The sequence below is a fragment of the Perissodus microlepis genome, chromosome 11 (assembly GCF_051167445.1).
Source record: "Perissodus microlepis isolate ML-2025 ecotype Zambia chromosome 11, ASM5116744v1, whole genome shotgun sequence".
Classification (NCBI taxonomy): Eukaryota; Metazoa; Chordata; class Actinopteri; order Cichliformes; family Cichlidae; genus Perissodus; species Perissodus microlepis.
This window is the reverse complement of record NC_140471.1, coordinates 33,559,266-33,576,841: the sequence shown is the minus strand read 5'-3', so window position 1 is coordinate 33,576,841 and position 17,576 is coordinate 33,559,266. Positions and strand designations below refer to the sequence as shown.

General features: G+C 38.4%; 2 protein-coding genes across 2 annotated transcripts in view; one reads left to right on the top strand and one right to left on the bottom strand.

Annotated features, from left to right (window-relative positions):
• The first annotated feature begins 1,479 nt into the window (after positions 1 to 1,479).
• LOC146378315 (vitelline membrane outer layer protein 1 homolog) lies at positions 1,480 to 6,312 on the top strand. The gene is made up of 4 exons (XM_084945081.1): positions 1,480 to 1,747; positions 2,612 to 2,724; positions 4,995 to 5,298; positions 6,237 to 6,312. The coding sequence occupies exons 1-4, from the start codon at positions 1,535 to 1,537 to the stop codon at positions 6,237 to 6,239; spliced, it is 633 nt and encodes a 210-aa protein (XP_084801207.1). The 5' UTR covers positions 1,480 to 1,534; the 3' UTR covers positions 6,240 to 6,312.
• Positions 6,313 to 11,747: 5,435 nt separating this feature from the next.
• Positions 11,748 to 17,576, bottom strand: part of rftn1b (raftlin, lipid raft linker 1b) — a 121,775-nt gene continuing 115,946 nt past the window's right edge. The window contains exon 10 of the mRNA XM_084944295.1: positions 11,748 to 16,959. Coding sequence (XP_084800421.1) covers positions 16,312 to 16,959 — 648 coding nt within the window. The 3' untranslated portion in view covers positions 11,748 to 16,311. The remainder of the gene's footprint in view (positions 16,960 to 17,576) is intronic.

The window sequence follows — 17,576 nt, the reverse complement described above, 5'->3', positions numbered from 1 at the left end:
AGGTTTGGATTTTGTTGAGCATAGCTTGAAATGTGCTTCTGGAAAGTGACTTTAATGCCTATAATGCAGTTGTCAATTTATCTTTAACAACCTTTTCGCCTGTTTTGTGGTTAACCAAAGAGACTATGGTTTCTAGAAAGAGTGGGAGTGGTTATGTTCATTGTTATTGGCTTGGAGATCCCAAAGTGTATGTGCTTCTGTTTTCATTTACATTTTTTAAAGTGTTTTTACTTATTGTTACTTTGTAAATAAATTTACTCCAGTAAAGCTTTTCTTTATGTAATTTACACAGCCCTGCATTTCAAGGAACGGTTATAACATGACTGATGTAGTTTCTGGGAATGAAACCAGACAAGATGCCATAAACTTCTTTCTAGGGTCAACAGGGAGCGACTGCTCTGTTTTCAAAAAGAAGCCAGATTGTATAGAAATCTATGTGAAAACATGGATTATGTCATGCTATATTAATTAATACAGGATGATTTTTCTTTTAAATGAGCACCACTACTTTCAGACTGATAAACCACTACTGTATGTGTGTGTGCTGACCTCAGTTTTTCAGTCAGCTCAACCTTTAATGAAAAAAAAAAGTGATGGACAAAATGCTCAATTCATGGTTTTCAACAGTAGTCCACAAACCAGTGAAAGATGTCATGGTGGTTAGGTTCATCTTTTATAAACAGCCGGTGCCCTGAGGCAACAAAGCAACACTTCTCCCGCCATGGCTCACAGCTGGTCTGAGGCTGTTCTGAAATGTGCCTACTGTTACTGAAGCCAAACAGCTCTATCTCTGAGTCATCTGTACACTGCAGATTTTTCCCTAAAGAGTTGCCTGTAGGTTTACTCACTAACTCCAGTTATCCTTTAATGTTCTTTCTGAAAAGAAATGACTTTCTCCTGGCACACCCTAACCCAGTTAAATTTGTGAGATTTGTAGTTTGGGGATGTTTAAAAGCCCTTTCCAAACTGAAATGCATCAGCAATAGTTCTAAGAAAGAGTCTAATTATGGGAACCTGGTTATTATTTTAGTGGATTTGATGGTGTTGTGTCAGCCTTGTACAAAATGAACAGCAGCGTATGTCAACATTACTAATAGACACTGTTTCTGTTGTAGCAGTTGTAGTTGTAGCAGACAAACTCTGCAGTCTATATTTGTTGGGAATAGTATTTAACAGTTCTAATCCTTGCAAGATCAACTTCAAGAATTTATAAGTGCAAAGGTTTGATTATGCAGAAATATGTCCTTATAGAGTTTCTGTTCCATGCATTTTGTGAAGTAAAAGATGAGTGGTCTGAAAGCCAAAAAACAGAGCCTTCATCTCTCCAAATGTCACTAAAATCAAAATCTTTTCTTGTTCCAACACCAGCTGTTTATTCCCACATCACTCTGTAATGTTCCTCTGTAAATGATTCATCCTGCTACAAGTGGTGTATTTCAGAATCAACAGGGAAGCTATAAGAGCTTTGAGCCCGAGGCCCCTTTCACTTGTTAGTTGGCCTTTCAGATTGAAACACTGACTCACTGCTGTCAATATGACAAGGCTGCTCGCCGTTGTGGCCGTGCTGGCTGGGCTGTCCGCTGGGTTCTGTGAGAAGCAGGAGAACTTCTTGCAGCGAGCTGGAGTGGCTTTCAACAGCAGGGAGTATAAATCTCTGCTTACTGTGAACAACGGAGAGAGGTTTGGAAACTGGACCTGGCCAGAGATGTGCCCAGAGAGTTTCTTTGCTGCTGGATTCAGTGTCAGGGTAAAACAACGTCTCTCAAAAATGCTAAAAACTTTACTTTGATTAAAAATGCATCTACTGCCGCTGATATGACAAACGAATGCATTATCTGATGGTTTTACACTTCCAGCAATTTCACATTTCACTTATTTTTCCAACCCAGTAATACTGAATATTAAATAAAAATACACAAAACCAAAAACACCCCACCCAAAAAAAACCCTGAAAAAAAAACTCTTCAAAAAACTTCTCATGAAGATCAAGATATCGTAGCCATTATTATACTTTTGGTACATGCTGTTGTTTACACAGTTTTTTTGTTTTTTGTCTCACCATTTTTAACAGGAATTGAGGAATTGATTTTACTTCCATGCTTCAATTTATGATACTTTATTTATTTTAGATGTTTGTTTTCTGGATTATTGCTCATCTCTCTTTGTTGTTCCTTTTACTGGTTAATTCATATGTTTGCTTGATTGACTTTTGATGAGCCTTTATTGTCAGAAGAAATGAAAAAATTGATATGAAATAAATAAACTTGAAATTTTTAATTAAAAATCTAATTTTGGTTCCCAGATCATATTTACCATAAACTTAATTGTTCATTCTCTCCATACTGGCCTGATGATTTCTTCATCGCATGATTCTAGTAAAGAAGATGAAAGCCGAAATCTTTTTTGTGCATTAAACAGCATGCAGTGTAGATACTGGATTTCTCTCACTGCCTCAGATACTCTGCAAAGATGAAAGTGGAACCTGAAAGTGTTGTGTAACCTGATGTGAACTTTTATCCTCAATGTATCAGCTGCTTTACCGAGAAGCCGATAACAAACTGGACTGATGAAAATCGTTTCTGCTTCTGGGAACTGTCCTCTGTTTTCTCAGGTGGAGTCTAACCAGTACGGGAGTGATGACACTGCTCTGAATGGGATTCGCCTTGTCTGCGCAAAAGATGGAAACCGCAACTTCCTGTACACTATTGAGTCCCACACTGGCTAGTAAGCAGTCATGAAGTACACTAATATCCATTCAGTTTTAATATTTGCCTGAACTGTTTATTCGTGCATTAAATCTCAGTTATAAGCCATGAACTACAATTTGGGTTGCCAGATTATGAAATTTGGAGGTGTTTTAGTCTAGGTTAGGTGTAACATATGTAAAAGCAATTTTTAAAAGAAATACCATTGTGTACCTGGTATACAAGTTTTTTTTATATATTAACCTAAATTTTCTTGCCAAAAAGTACTACATATTTCAAATCAGGTCTCAAATAATAAAGATACCCCAAAATAAAGAAAGACACAATACAATACACAATAAAGATTAAATGTGAAAAATAAATTGACACAAATTAAATTACAAAGGTAGAATATATTTGAAGATTTTACAAAAGAAAAATACAGTGAAATGAAATAAATTTGTATTGTAATGTATTAAAAAGAACAAGATTTTTAGATTATTTTATGAATAATCTCATTCTGGTTATTTTTGAAGCATCACAGAAAAACAAAACCCTCCACAAACTCTCTACAAACAGATGGGCAGCAAAACAACATATTAAACACAAAATGTGACTAACTTATGAAATAATAGCAATAATCATAACAATAATAATAAACATGACATTGTAGTCTTTAGTGAGAATAGGGAGGAGGTGGAAGAGAGAAGACTCAAAGTCAGTAGAAGCAATAAATAATACATGTGTGTGAATGAGAGAGAGAGAACAGGTGTAACAGTGAAGCTACAAGGAGTAGATACAGAGTTTAACACATAGTGAGACCTGCTGTCATCTATGGTTTGGAGTTGGTGGCACTAACAGAAGTGGCAGAGTTGAAGATGTTAAGATTTCTACTCGGAGAGGTCAGGATGGACAAGATTATAAGCGAGAACATCAGCAGGACAGCTCAGATCAAGCAGTTTGGAGACAGAGTTAGAAAGGTGATGCTGAGATGGTTTGGACTCGTGATGAAGAGGGATAGTGGATATATTGGGCAAAACGTGATAAATTTGGAGCTGCCGGGCAGGAGGAAAAGACGAAGGTCTCAGAGAAGATGGATGCACTGAGAGAGGACATGCAGAAATGGTTGATGTAGCAGTGGATGATGCTAGGGTGAGATAGAGGCATATATATCTCTAACTTGAGAATAGACTGAATGTCTTTCCATGTGAAAGTGTACAGAAAACCAGTTTTACCAAAGTTAATGCATATGTGGAATATCTGTTGAACCAGACTGAAATGAGAGATGAAATACAAGGTAGTTTGAAAGCTTCAGAAGCAGATCTCCATTAATAAATAATATGAAAGGGCTCTTTCTTCTTAAGTGTAGGCGAGTCTTTCCAAACTTTTCATACAGATAATAATGAGCAGTAGATGTGAAAAGTTGTGATGCACTGTGTTAGACAAGGGTTCACTGCTGTTCAGTATTCATGGAGAAGTGTGACAGTACAGAGTATTTTCATAATCTGAGCCAGACAGACAGATTTATGGGTGAAACATTACAGACAGCCTTCAGTTTTATCTAAATAAGCTGACATGCTTTTCATGTATTTTTTATGTTCTGGTCCCTGTTATATTTTTTGCTTTGTTGTCTTTCTTTGTCTTTTTAGTTTCTCATGAGTGTATGCCACCCATTCCTTTCATTTCCTTGTCCATTTACAATTTGTGCCTTCTGCATTTAGTTTTTTCCCTAAAGTTCCTGAATTGGGCATACATGGATACAATTGTGTGATCAGCAAAAACAAGCATAAAAATGATATTTAAGTATTCCATAGTCATTTATGTAGAAAAACCACAGTAGATCAAGCATAAATCCCTGTGGTCATATTTCTGATGGCATTGATTGTTTGTGCCACTCACATTAGCAGTTTGGATTCTCTCTGTTGTGAAGATCTCATTTAACCTGTTCACAACAGATTTACTACCATTTTCAGGTTGGTACGGCTAATAAATACTTTATGTGTCTTATTGGAAAGTGGCCTCATTTGTACAAGTTTTATTTCAGGAGGTATGATCAAAATGTTGAGGTTGGAGCTATCCACACTTTCTAATGATCTGTGTAATATTTTGTAATTTTTATGGTTCAAGGTGCTTCCTTTCAACAGGTACTTTGGAAGCAGCAGGATGCTGGAGGCTAATAGTTTTGTGCTACGTTCAGAGAGGAAATGAAAGCATTGCTTCTGCCACAATCATAAATATGTTTTGGATGTTTAAATGTCAAGTTTATTTTCCTCCCCTTCATTTTCCCTTATTTAATATGTTCCTGCCCAGCTTCGGTGACTGGTCCGAGCCTCAGTACTGCCCGAGCGGAGTGCTAACCTCTTTCCAGATTCGTGTGGAACCCCATCAGGATCTGTTTGGTGATGACACGGCCGTCAACAACATCAGGTTCCGCTGCAGCAGTAACCCAACACTGGAGGGGCCCGGCATGGGATGGGGAGAGTATGGCCACTGGAGTGAGGAATGCCCTGGTGGAGGGATCTGTGGCATCGAGACCAAGATGGAAGAATACCAGTATGGCCTGGACGACTCCACCCTGAATGATGTGCGTTTCCACTGCTGTGCATCTCAACAGGTAAGATGAAGGTTAAATTGTTAGACTACAAATATTTGGTGAAGCACACATTGTGAAGATTTACATGAATGTGTGTGTGAAGGGCTATATTTGAGATGATCTGTGGAAGAGAGAACAATTTTATTTCAGACATGTTACCAAACCAAAATGGTAAAATGGTAACATTGACTCTAACCTACAGACATAATATCAGCTCAATGAAATCTGGAATTGCAAAAAGCTGCAAAAAAAGCTATTTTTACATGATGCCTTTGCACATATATGTAATAACAAACAGAGAACATGTCTGTATCCCAGAACACTACACATGTGGTATTTTGAGTGTTTTTAAAATCGCAGCCAGCTGAGTGACTCTGCCTCAGGATTTCTAATTAGCTTAAGAGCTTTTGATGATCGTATGAAATTTTCTCCAGATGTTTCTGTATGATGGAGATGGAGGTTTGACTACTTGAGGAACTTTACCGCCAGATGTTCACATGTTTGGAAACATTCCGATATATTTCACAAGTCAGTATTAGTGAGAAAAAAGTGTAACACGCAGGAATGCTTCAGAATATTTTCTTGCTTACATTGCTAACTTGCCACTGTTAGGCGCTGAAATCTACGTGATTTTAGCCATTCTTTGTACCGTATGTTCTGAAAGACAATAGAGGTGAATTATTCAGTAGAGGTTGGCTGAAATTTCAGCTGGTTTTATAAGGTAGTTTTTTCTCTCCATTGTCTCCAAGTACTTGCTCATAACAAAACTTTAAATTTCTCCGTATGCACAAAGTCCTTCACAACTGAATACTCAAATTAATTATTGCTACAAAAGTTGTCAGAGATTTAGAGCAAAGTAATGAAGCCAGAAGTGAAATATTTAAATGTCACATAACTGGTCGTGTATACAAAATGTTGCTGTTGCTTTATAAATGCATGATTTGTATTTTTTTCCACAGTGACTGCCAGCTAAGAAGCTCAGTCCAACATCTAAAACTCAAAGAAGATGAATAATAAAAAAGCTCATCTGAAATGTGACGTTCCCTGTGATGTTTTTTCAGGACCTGCAATGTCTTATGTTTTTTTCATTTGTCAAAAACATAGCCGAGTGTCACCTTCAACATCAAAAACAAAACGATTAAGGAGCTCTGCCTCAGATCAAGCCCTCATTTGAAGATCCACCATGTCATCCCCTCATCAGCATGAGAGCGGCATGTTTTCATATCCTGTCAAGTGAACCAATGAGTTCACAGTAAAGTCATAACAAGCATGAGCCGCTGACACAACCATTTCCTAGAATTCCTACTGGAACTAAGGTAATTAAGAAATGACAAGAGAAGGGGTATTAATTAATTTACAGTTTAAGGCCTGACAAAGGTTGATAAGACACCGATTGGCACACACAGAGGTAATTTTGCTAATTAATCGGTGAGCAGTTAATCTGCTAACACAGAGTGCGTACGGAGTGTTGGGGAGGGAAGTGGAGGATGTTATCAAACTCCGAGGTAATGGTTTTCAGAACATTTTGCAAGTCAAGGAAAAGCGATTACAGCCTCTCACGTAGGGTTCATCTACATAGGGCCTCTTGGTTGTGATAATTAATACAGCAGTGCTGACCTCATATCTAAGTTCAAAGTGTACTTACTGGTGCTGATGCTCAAGTGCACTTGTTGGCATCCTCAGAAAAACAGAGATGCTGACTTCGACAGGAGGAGGGGTCACATGGCATATAGTTGTGTTTAAAGTAAAAATACATCTCATCCATCATTTGCATTTTCCCTTAAATGTCTAAAAAGTAAAGGGAAATGATATATATGAGCCCAGATCGCCTAAGGTGCAAAAAACGTATTTTCTGTCTATAACATCTTTCTTGTGAAAGTCATTATAAACTCGGCTATATGCAGCCAAACTCAGTTAAAAAACAATAAAGTGATAAAGTTAATGGATTAGACTAGAGATATGAATATGCTAAGGGCACCAGCAACACAAGGTGGATTTTTAGAGAAATGAGTGCAATAATCCAAAACCCCCAAAACTTTTAAATTACCCTACTGATTATTTCCTAAGCCACTGTTTGGATAAAGCTTCAAAGCTGCTTCTACATTTACGATAGGTGCTCCAGCCTGAGCAGTCACTGAGTCATCACACTGAATATAAAACTAAAGACGGTATAAAAGATAGACCCTGAATATGATCTTGGAAGTTAGCATTTTGGTCTTTTGTAGCAAGAAGCTACTATAAAAGGGATAAGTTATCAGCTCCACAGACACACATATTGGCCACTGACTAGAATTCTACTCAGCAAAAATAAAGCATAAACTTCTTAGATGGTCTGTGCAACATTGAGTTATAATGTAAATCAGATGATCCATTAAAAATGCTTCAAAAAGCACTAACACAGTGGAGATGTTCTGTGTACTGGCTTGAAGTAGTTCTAAAAACCATTTACTCTCCTCAGAGTTATTCTGAAGGAGTAAATGATCCATAGAGGCTCAAAGTGTTTTTTATTTTCTATTTTTTTTTTTGTGTGTGTGTAAAAATGTTTTTAAAGCACTAAAGTTGAACATTTTAACATAGGAGTCTCTGGGGATTGAGTCAGTCTCAAATGCCTCCTGGAGGACCTGCAGTTGTTGGCAATCACACATTGGCTTTTATGGCTGCGGGTGTTGCCGCTTGGGCAAAACATCACAGGTAGGTTTGAGGAAAGATTTCAGTTTGGGTTGAAAGAGTCGACCTTCATTGATGTTGTTACGAAAATAAATATTCAAATAAAGTTATGCAACTTTAAAAGGAAAAAAGAAACCGTCTTTAATTCGGTGAGAATATTGTCCACAGTTGTCCTCTCTCACATGTAGTGGAAATTCTGAGTATTTTTCATATAAGCGTGCTGCATGGATAGAGTCTGCAGAAGGCAGCACGAATGCTCTATTTCTCACATGGCTTCAACTGGACACCACACAGACTTTGTAGCAGGGAGCTGGCAGGTTAAAGACAACAATGTCCATTCTCACTCAATCAGGTGTTCACATTTTGACATGAACCTCTGCTGGGTAATCTCTGCTTCTCTAAAAAAAACCCCCAAAAGTCCAGGGTTGTGTGAAAATGGCTTTGGTTATATATATGAGACCGTTAAAGTCCCCCTTTAGACATATTTAAAGTTAAAGTCTGGACATTATGTTTCTGTAAAACCGAAAGATTCTTTCTTTGTAATAATTTCATATTATGAAAAGATGAACATTGCCATTTTTCCACAAACTGAAAAAATGTAAAGTCATTGTTCTGTGTATTACAGCAGTGCTGCCAACACTCTTAGACTTTTTTTTCTCTCTTTGATGAACATTGGATTTAAGTGAATTGGATTTGACTCTACTAATTACAGAATAGACGTTAGACAGTGGATTTTTTCAATCAAATAAATATTAACTGACTAATCATTTCAGCACCAATACTAACAAAACCATTAGGAGTTCAGTCTTTTGAAAATAATTTCTCTTTGCATTAGGCCTCAGTTAGTCACTAGATGGCAGTGCTGCACTGAAAGGGACTTTAACCAACATCTCACCTGTAACAGTGAGTTTTATGGCAAGATGCTGGCAACATAAACATTGTACTCTGATTTTATTCACTGAGTGCTGTGAGTTCTAGATGTATCACTCCATAGCTGAAAACACTGCAGCGCTGTAGGCTCCACTCCAGAGACCCTTTGGGGACAGCATTGGAACAGCGTCAACCCCTGCCTGAACACTGTTACAGCATCCCCCAGCATATGCATGAAAACAACATTTTTTGAAGCCACAGAGAAACCTCCTTATTCAAAAACGTGCTTCCCTCAGCAAACTGTTTTATGTCATTACCTGTGGGCCCTGGAGTGGAACCTTGTGGATGTAGCACCCTGAGGTCACAAGTTTAATATACAAACCACAGGATCACTGTGTTCCTTACCATTTTAGTGGCTCTCCGGTGGGTCCCCAATCTGCCTCAAGAGCCATTAATGCCTCCTGCAGTGAGGAGAATGGATATGGTGTTTTGGTTGAAGGCAAAGCCTTCCTCGTAATGACCTTACTCTCCCCTGGGCTCTCAGCTCATGACTTATAGATCACACCGGCTGTGTTGAATCAACTGTAAATATAGTTCAGCTCAGAAGCACCATAGGGTTATTATAATGCGTGTCGGTCAGAGATTTTATGTGATACTGTGATGCATAAGGGACAGTTTTCAGCCTGAATTGGGTTGTTTTGATATAAGAACAAGAGAACAAAAGTGGTATTTTTGTGGTGTTAGTGTGTAATAACTATCATGTTGATCTATTCTAAGGTTCACACAGTAATGAAGGTAATAACCAGATGGAGCAGAACTTTAAAAATGATCCTTTCACAGAGAGAAAATCTTAATTTGAGGCTATAATTCTCTGCTGCATTATGCTTCTTTCAACATTTTCTCTGTGTTCAGTGGCCTGAAGTTGTCATTTCACGTCTTTCTGTAGTCCTCCAAGGATAGACTGTCCTTGTGCAGAGCGAGAACTCTGCGTTCTGAATAACTTCTTTTCTGGGTTCTTACACAGAGCACTTTATGAAGGACAGCCATTGTGTTTCATGATTCTGCAGGGTGTGCGTAGATGGCTGGAAGGCTCAAATTCTTTTCTGCTGCTAGTACCCTTTGAAAGCCATTTACACGATCTTATGTCTATATGCCACAGTGTGACTTGTGCTGTGTATGAATATCCTTGTGTTTGAGGTGTCATTTGAAATATTAAACTTCCATTTCTAACATTCTGCAGAAATATTTTGTGGTCAGATACATTTTTTCTCAGAATCGTAGTTTTACAGAAGAGGAAACTTATGTTGTTACATTGAATAACTAAATTGGTATAGGAGACATTATAAGAGATAGACGTGGCACTCAAAGAATCTCTAATAGAAGTTGAAGAATTTAGTCACAGTGTGCAGTGGTTAGGAGAGTTGCCTCACAGGAAAAACTGTGTAACATTTCCATTTTCTCCCTGTGCCTTCCTGCAGTCCAAAGACATGCTTCTTAATTTAACTGGTTATTCTAAAAAGACCCAAAGGTGTGAATATGAGTGTGGATGACTCATTCTCTCTGTATTAGTCCTGCGACAGACTGGCAACCCGAATCAGGGTGCACTCTGCTACTTTGGCCTGTGACAGTTGGGACAAGCGCCAGCTGCAACCCTGAATTGAACAAGTGGTTGATGAATGGAAGGATTCACTTTTGCTTTCCTCCCATCGATGAGTAAATCACCAGGAACTGAAACAGGAAAGCTCCCACTCCCTGGACTTCTAAAGTCAAAGGAGGGCCTGCTTGCAAGAATTTCTTGCATGAGCTGTTGCCCAAAACTGAGCATTTTGTGGGGAATTTTTATTATTATTATTATTTAGGAAAGTTGCTCAAAGCAGTTTATACAGTGAGCTGTTGACCACCACACCTTCCTGCTTCTTACACACAGCTGTGCATGCATTAGCATGCTTTAGCAGAAAACCTAGTCTTTTTGGGGCACTAGTAGCTCCTTGTCTTTTTTTTTTTTTAAATTACAAAAAAAACATTAATTTTATTTCAATTTACATATCAATGCTATATTCACAAAACTACTATACTATATAATGTATATGATGTTGAAACAAAAAGGCTTTTTTTGAACGGAACCTTCTGCTACTGAATTTAGCCAGAATTTTTGATTATTTAAATGTTTTAATTTAATCACTTGAAATTTCAAATTATTTTCTCAGATGTTTGAATTAAATGTTGAGATAATAACCCAAGATCTTGACTCCTGGATGGTAACAAAAAAAAAAAAAGTATGAAAAACAAGCTTTCAAACCTTTTGTTTGGAAATTGGTGTAAATATTATTTTAGCTATTTAACTCTGTTCATGACTTTCCATTTTGCACTTTGTCATGAGTGTCCCTTGCTGAGTTCTGGCTAAATTGCAGTCAATGTCTATACAATGGGATTAATAGGAAGTGTGTAATGGCTCTCTGTAGGTCTTTCCCCAAGCTCACATCTGAGGTTCAGGGCAGTTTCAGCAGTGTGGTGACAAATAGATCTACTTGTTACAGGAGGCCAGATGGAGGTAAGTGTACTTATGTTTTACTGTATCTGCAACCTGAATCTTCATTAGCTTCAAATTTTAATGAAGAACTCTGACTGTCGGCCTACAGGAGGAGTCATAACAAAGCCATAATGATACGAAATGCTGTACAAACATAGAAGTGAAAGTTTTGGAGAAGAGGGCATTTTAAATCTAATGTCGGGGCAAAAACACCAGAGTATTTAAGCTTTTTTCCTCCTTTCACTGTTTTATTTCAATGAATATATAAATCATACTCATAAATAAAGTATAATATATGAAAATGCTTTAGCATGTTTGCCCCTTAACTACTTTTTATTTGCAGCTGTCTCACTAAGCAAGGCTCCTTTAAAACTTTCACATAAAAGAAGCACGGACACGTGTACACATTAAATATAAATCATTTTATAATATACAAATTGTACAGATGTCATGAACAATAGGAATGTTGACACACTCAGGATAGCAAAGATAAAGAATACTTTTTTTCTTCCGCGATAGCAATGCAAAAGACAACGGCACATGATCAAAGATACTCAACATTCAAGATGGCAGCTGAGGTGATAAAAAAAACTCACATCAGAGACAAAAATCTAAGAATACATTTTGCAGAGGCTGTGAGCAAGCTAAAGTGACAACACAGAAAAAACAAAAACAAATAAATGACGGCATCCTATTAAATCATGTTCTGCCTTTTCTGCTCTGCCCATTACACACCATAGTAGCACACAGGAAATGAACCATTACGTTTTTTTTTCTTTTTACAGCATTACCAAGAATGATTGCACCAGCGCCACTATTGAGGCTCAGAGACAATTATGCTGATATAAGACAGTATGTTACCTTTCCTTACAAGAAAGGGGAGAGGGCCGTATATTTAATACTAACGTTAGATCTCCTTCTTTTCACAGACGGCTAAGTTAACACGGTTCAACATCATTTAACTGATGAAGTGTCAGATCCTATCTCACTTTTCTCTCCCTGTCTCTGTTTTTTTTTTCGTTTTGTTTTTGTAGACCACAAAAATCACAATTACCCAGAGTCTCTGGAGTGTACTCATGTCAGAGGTTAGACTGCACAGCAACCAATCAGCCCTTATCAGGGGGAGATGGAGCCCCCTAAGGCCACGGCCCCACGCTGGATGGACGGATACAGGGCCGGCTGTAACTTTTTGTCAAGGTTATGATCATCCATATTTGTGGATGAACAACAGGAATGCAGCGGGAGTCACAAAGCACTCGTGTCAGCTGAGATCATCTCATCGTTTTCATTTTCCAAACTCTGTTCCCATAGATAAAGACGGATCTGATCTATGTGTTTTCACAGGATGCCAAAGGGAATATATGTCACAGTTTTTAGATTAAAAATGTGCAGACATGCAAAAAAGGCGAAAGAAAGGAACGCTGAAATAAATTCATATTCATAAAACAGATGGATGACAGTTAAAATGTTTAGTGTGACACTGGGGAGAAAGAAAAAATTTATTCAATCTGAGGAAATAAGCTGACCAGGATTTAACAGGGGAATTTCTCAAATATTCATAAAGATCTTGTCTGCTATCAAAAGATGCCTTTTGGTATTGCCTTTCATAATTTATATTTATCGTATTCCGACTAAAACTGTGAAAGTGACAACTGAGTCCTATTTGCTCGTCAGCTTCTCTGATACAAGAGGTGGCATTAAACATTTCTTGCTTATTATTATGCTTATTAAAGTTCAAACAGTCAAAAGCAGCTGAGTCAATGACGTTTAAGGAGAAGGAAAGAAAATAAAAGAGAATACTATAATGTGACTATAATATGACTTCATATCTTCATTCAATATCGGAGTGGTTATTTGTCACGTGCTCGTGCAAACTCCTGTGTACAGCTGTGGAAAATCCATTCTGGCTCAAACATGACCCTCGACCTCGTCTGCCATTAGCGGTGACCTCACGCTCACAGTTCTGGTCTCCGTCATAGTGGAGGGCGAGAGGACAAGGAGCATATGCTTCAGGGGGGTCACGCATGCAGCGACCCCTCAGTTCAAAACCCACAACAGCCCTCGGGAGGTAGCTGGAAGCGTCAGTCAGCGATACATTTTTGCAAGCTTTAGCAGAGGCAACACAAAGCCCACAATAAAAATGTCCAAAAACAGAACATTCACAATAAAAAAACACATGTTCAAAACATGTTAAGAATGATCCAAAATATAATACCTTCATATAGACACACACATCTTTATCCTGTCGTTCTGAATCCCAGCAATAAAACATTTAACAACATCTTCAAAATACCAACACTGACTGTAGCAAAACGTTCCCGTTTGACTATAACAAACACTTAAATCACCATGGTGCCTCTAAAAGACATTTCTAATAGCAGACTGTGGGCCATTTACAGTATAGTGATAAGGCTAAACTGGTCACAGTTTTATATTCTACTCTACACAAAAACATCTGCCATTTTACATTGAAAAATCTCAGCGGCGGGTGGATTAATCTCCCGAAAGGAGAGCACTTATTCAGCATAATCGATCTTACTTGTGTGTAATTGAAGAGTTTCTTCTCCAGGAAGGATCCATTTTTCTTGACCAAGCTATCATTTATTCTCATGAAACAAAATATCCAAATTGTGACAAATTATACTATGTATAAAGCCAGACAGAAGGTAGTTTAAGTTCTTTATAAATCAAATGCTAACGCTTTAATAAATAGGCTTTCTGACATCTTTGTGATGAGATGTAAGTTCTTTGCAAAAATGCAACACTTTTTTTTAACACAAACTCTTCCTCCTCAGTGCAAATGATTCCCCATGACATCACTGTTAATATGAAGGCTATTTGCTTCACATTGAGGTGTTTTGCTGTCAATATCTCCTCCCAATAAGTGACCCCCCATTATAAATGCATGATTACTGACAGATACCCCACTGACAAAATCCATTAGTGAGCTAATGAGAGCTCCACACCGTGAATGTTGCCACTTCCCTCCCCTCCTGTTCCACCTTTTAAAATGGAAAGCTACACGATGCCATGAAACAGCACATTAGGACTTGGTTATTGTCAGAAATGATGTCTGGTAAGAGGTGCTTAAAGAGCTGGAGGTAAAATAATGAAGGAAATCTCAACAGGGAATGTGGGACACAAACGGCTGTTACTTTAAATGAGCCTATTCATTTCTTTTATTTGACTCTTATACTCTGTGGTCTTTCTCTTTTACTGCAGCCTTCTTCTTTATTTCAATTTCTACCTCTCAAATCTGGTCTCAATAAACAACGAGGCTACGACATGTTCTGACCACACAGCTTAACCTCGTTTCCACACTGACAACTACTTTCATTTTCAGCGACTGACTGGAATGTAATTAAAAATGCAACTTTGCGCAGGAATAGATCTCCTGTATGTAAAAGCTAACTCTGAATATGAGTTCGGCCCTCGAGGTGCAAACATTCAGCTGAATTTCACATCCTTATCTGGCTTGGCTTTGAATATGGAACATTCTGTATGCAAGGTGAGCACACCAAAGAGTGATTATCGGCTCTGTTTGAAGCACTTGATGGCTTAGAGCTCAGCGTAAACAATTATCTGTTCAGCCTACTTTGGATTGCCTGTCGCAACAAATGCCTTTCCCATCACCTCTATGAGCTTTCTCATCCCTTCACATTCGAACTCACACAAGAGCAGGGTTTAGGTTGATTCAGGATGTTTTTCTAAGCCTACCTGCCCTTTACATTGTCAGATGGGTTAAAGAGGCAGCCAAGACCCTACCTCTTTTTTTTCTGTTTTCACAGCTTCATAAAGCAGTACGAGCTGGTCAAACAGGTAACTTTATCGCTGTAAGACAGGAAAAGCTCACCATGCTCTGTTTTCTCTCTGTTAGGACTTATTTTTATATGTATTTGTGTTTGTGTAAAACAACATCATTTAGGCTAGCTATTTAACCCTATTTGAAAAGTGGGCTGCAACAAGAATAATAATACAAAGCCCCTGGCCTTGTCAAAGGCCTGGGAACACCAGGAAGTAACACAAAAAAGTGAATCTATTAATTTTTGAATACCTGATTTTAGAAGATTAGCAACATGCAGTAGCAGCAGTTCCTGTTGAGAAGCTGCTAGCTTGTTAGCTAAATGCATTAGTTAAGTCACATTAACTAAATCAGCTTCTTTCATTTCGTCTTTCATCTTTAATATAAGATCGTCTGGGCTGTCTGCTCCCTGTTGTTTTGCTGTCAGCATTTTAAACCATCACTGGGAGCGTAAAAAAAGCTCTTAAGCTAGCAGCCATTCTAAATATAACTTAGGTTGGCTGTCAGTAAGAAACAAGTTCATTTAGTTTTTTCAAAAGGTGCATTTGCATTATAAACTGTTTCACTAAAACTGTCAACAAACCATTCAATTTATCAGGAGCAGGTTACAGTCTGATAGATGAGGCTAAATTCATGTAAATTTAGATGGAAAGCTACCAATAAGCTTCTTTGGGGAACGCCTTTAGCAGTGAGTCCAAGACAGTGTTTGATCTTACTCTTAGCAATTTGGTCAACAGCAACACTCCTCGCAAACAATAAATCCAGTAATCAAAATGAATCCACATTAGAAAACATTTTAAATGCTGGGTGACCAGGCCTTTAAACATTAGCTTCATTCTGCACATGCTCTGATTTTGGCATCCTCCTCAGTGCTCTGGTCGTCCTCATCCAGCGACGCCACCCTGACTACCCCGCATCAGCATTACCTGTTTTAGATAGTATATACATTCAGTATGTGTGGTTTTAAATGAAGTTCTTTCCAAGCTACACTGAGTTAGGATGTGAGGGGTATCATCAATGAGCAATGGGAGGTTTGGAGAATGCTGCAGCGATGGGGACCAAAGCCCTGTTAATTTGGATTAGGGACAACACTGGGAACCAGTTCTTAGGAATGGGGACTTTGAGAGGTAGGGTGGGGAATGAATCTTAACTTTAACAACTGGGGCTACTCTTGGGTCTCCTCTGGGCTTTGACACGTGGCCTGTGGATCAACCACAGTCTCCTTGGCAATGATTTCCGTGTGTACTGATTCTTCCGTTTTGCATCTGACTGCATTATCTCCACCTTCATCTTTCTCCTCATCTGTCTCTATCCCATTTTCTATCACAACTTCAACTTCCGCTCTGCCCTCGTCCTCCTTTTCTTTGGTCTTGCTCTCGACAGTTGCAACGGTTTTCATCACTTCCTTGAACTCTCTGTTTTCAGAAGGCTCTCCGTTCACTTTTGATCCTTCTCCATCCAGTGCTTCTTCTTCAGTGCCATTTTCTGCTTCTTTGTCTCTTGTCGATGCTCCTCCATCTTTCTTTGTGACAGTCTCCATACTGATTTCAATACCATCATCATTTTTTCTATCCTCCTCACACCTTGCCTCTCTCTCTGTCATTGTCTCACTTTCTCTTGCTGTCTCTCCCTCTGCTGTGTTCGCCTTTTTATCCCTACTCTTATCTTCTTCCTTTTCGACCTTCTCTCTGTCATCAAGAGGCTTGGGATCTTCTGTTTCCTTCTCAACTTTTGTTTTCTTTTTCTTCTTATTTTTTGCACTATCTTTGATGCAGTTCTTGTTGGACTTGCTTCGGGGCTTGAAGATTAATTTCTGAAACATTTACATTAGTATGTTAGTGGAATGCATTGTAACTCTGCAAATATGCTTTTGGCCACAAAGCAGTGTAGGCAGACTTAATTAAGAATGGATCACTGTAGATCTAATATAGCGCTGGGATAACTAGCTAATTCAGACGAGTCTCATTGATGCAGAGAAGGAAATTGAGGCTATTGTGAGGGAAATTATTGGTGGCCTTGAGGCCTTCGGACTGACCAAACAAACAGGCAAAAATTGAGTGCAATATGTCCTCAATTACTTGAACAACTCCTGAAGGGTTCACACACACTGCAGGGATAGTGATAAACTGCACAGAAAAAGCAAAAAAAAAAAATCTTGTTAACGATAGCAAATCCCTGACTCTTTGCGTCTGTTAAATTTGCTGCTGTGATGCCAGTTTAAATTCGGGTCACAGAAAGCATCAGCATAGATTCATTCCACTGCAGACAAAGGTTAGCTTTAAAGGTTATCACTGTTATTTAAGCTAGCCAAGAAAGAATTATAAGCCTCATTCCCCAAAACAACACACTTGTCTGTTGCTAGAAAGCGCCTTATATCTAAAACAAAGAGGTGCTGGTTCACATTTATCCAGTGCTGTGTGTTGGCCGGCT

Coding starts and splice junctions, on each gene's coding strand:
- LOC146378315 (XM_084945081.1), top strand. CDS start 1,535: ATGACAAGGCTGCTCGCCGTTGTGGCCGTGCTGGCTGGGCTGTCCGCT. Junction 1,748..2,611: donor CTGCTGGATTCAGTGTCAGG/GTAAAACAACGT, acceptor CTGTTTTCTCAG/GTGGAGTCTAACCAGTACGG. Junction 2,725..4,994: donor ATTGAGTCCCACACTGGCTA/GTAAGCAGTCAT, acceptor GTTCCTGCCCAG/CTTCGGTGACTGGTCCGAGC.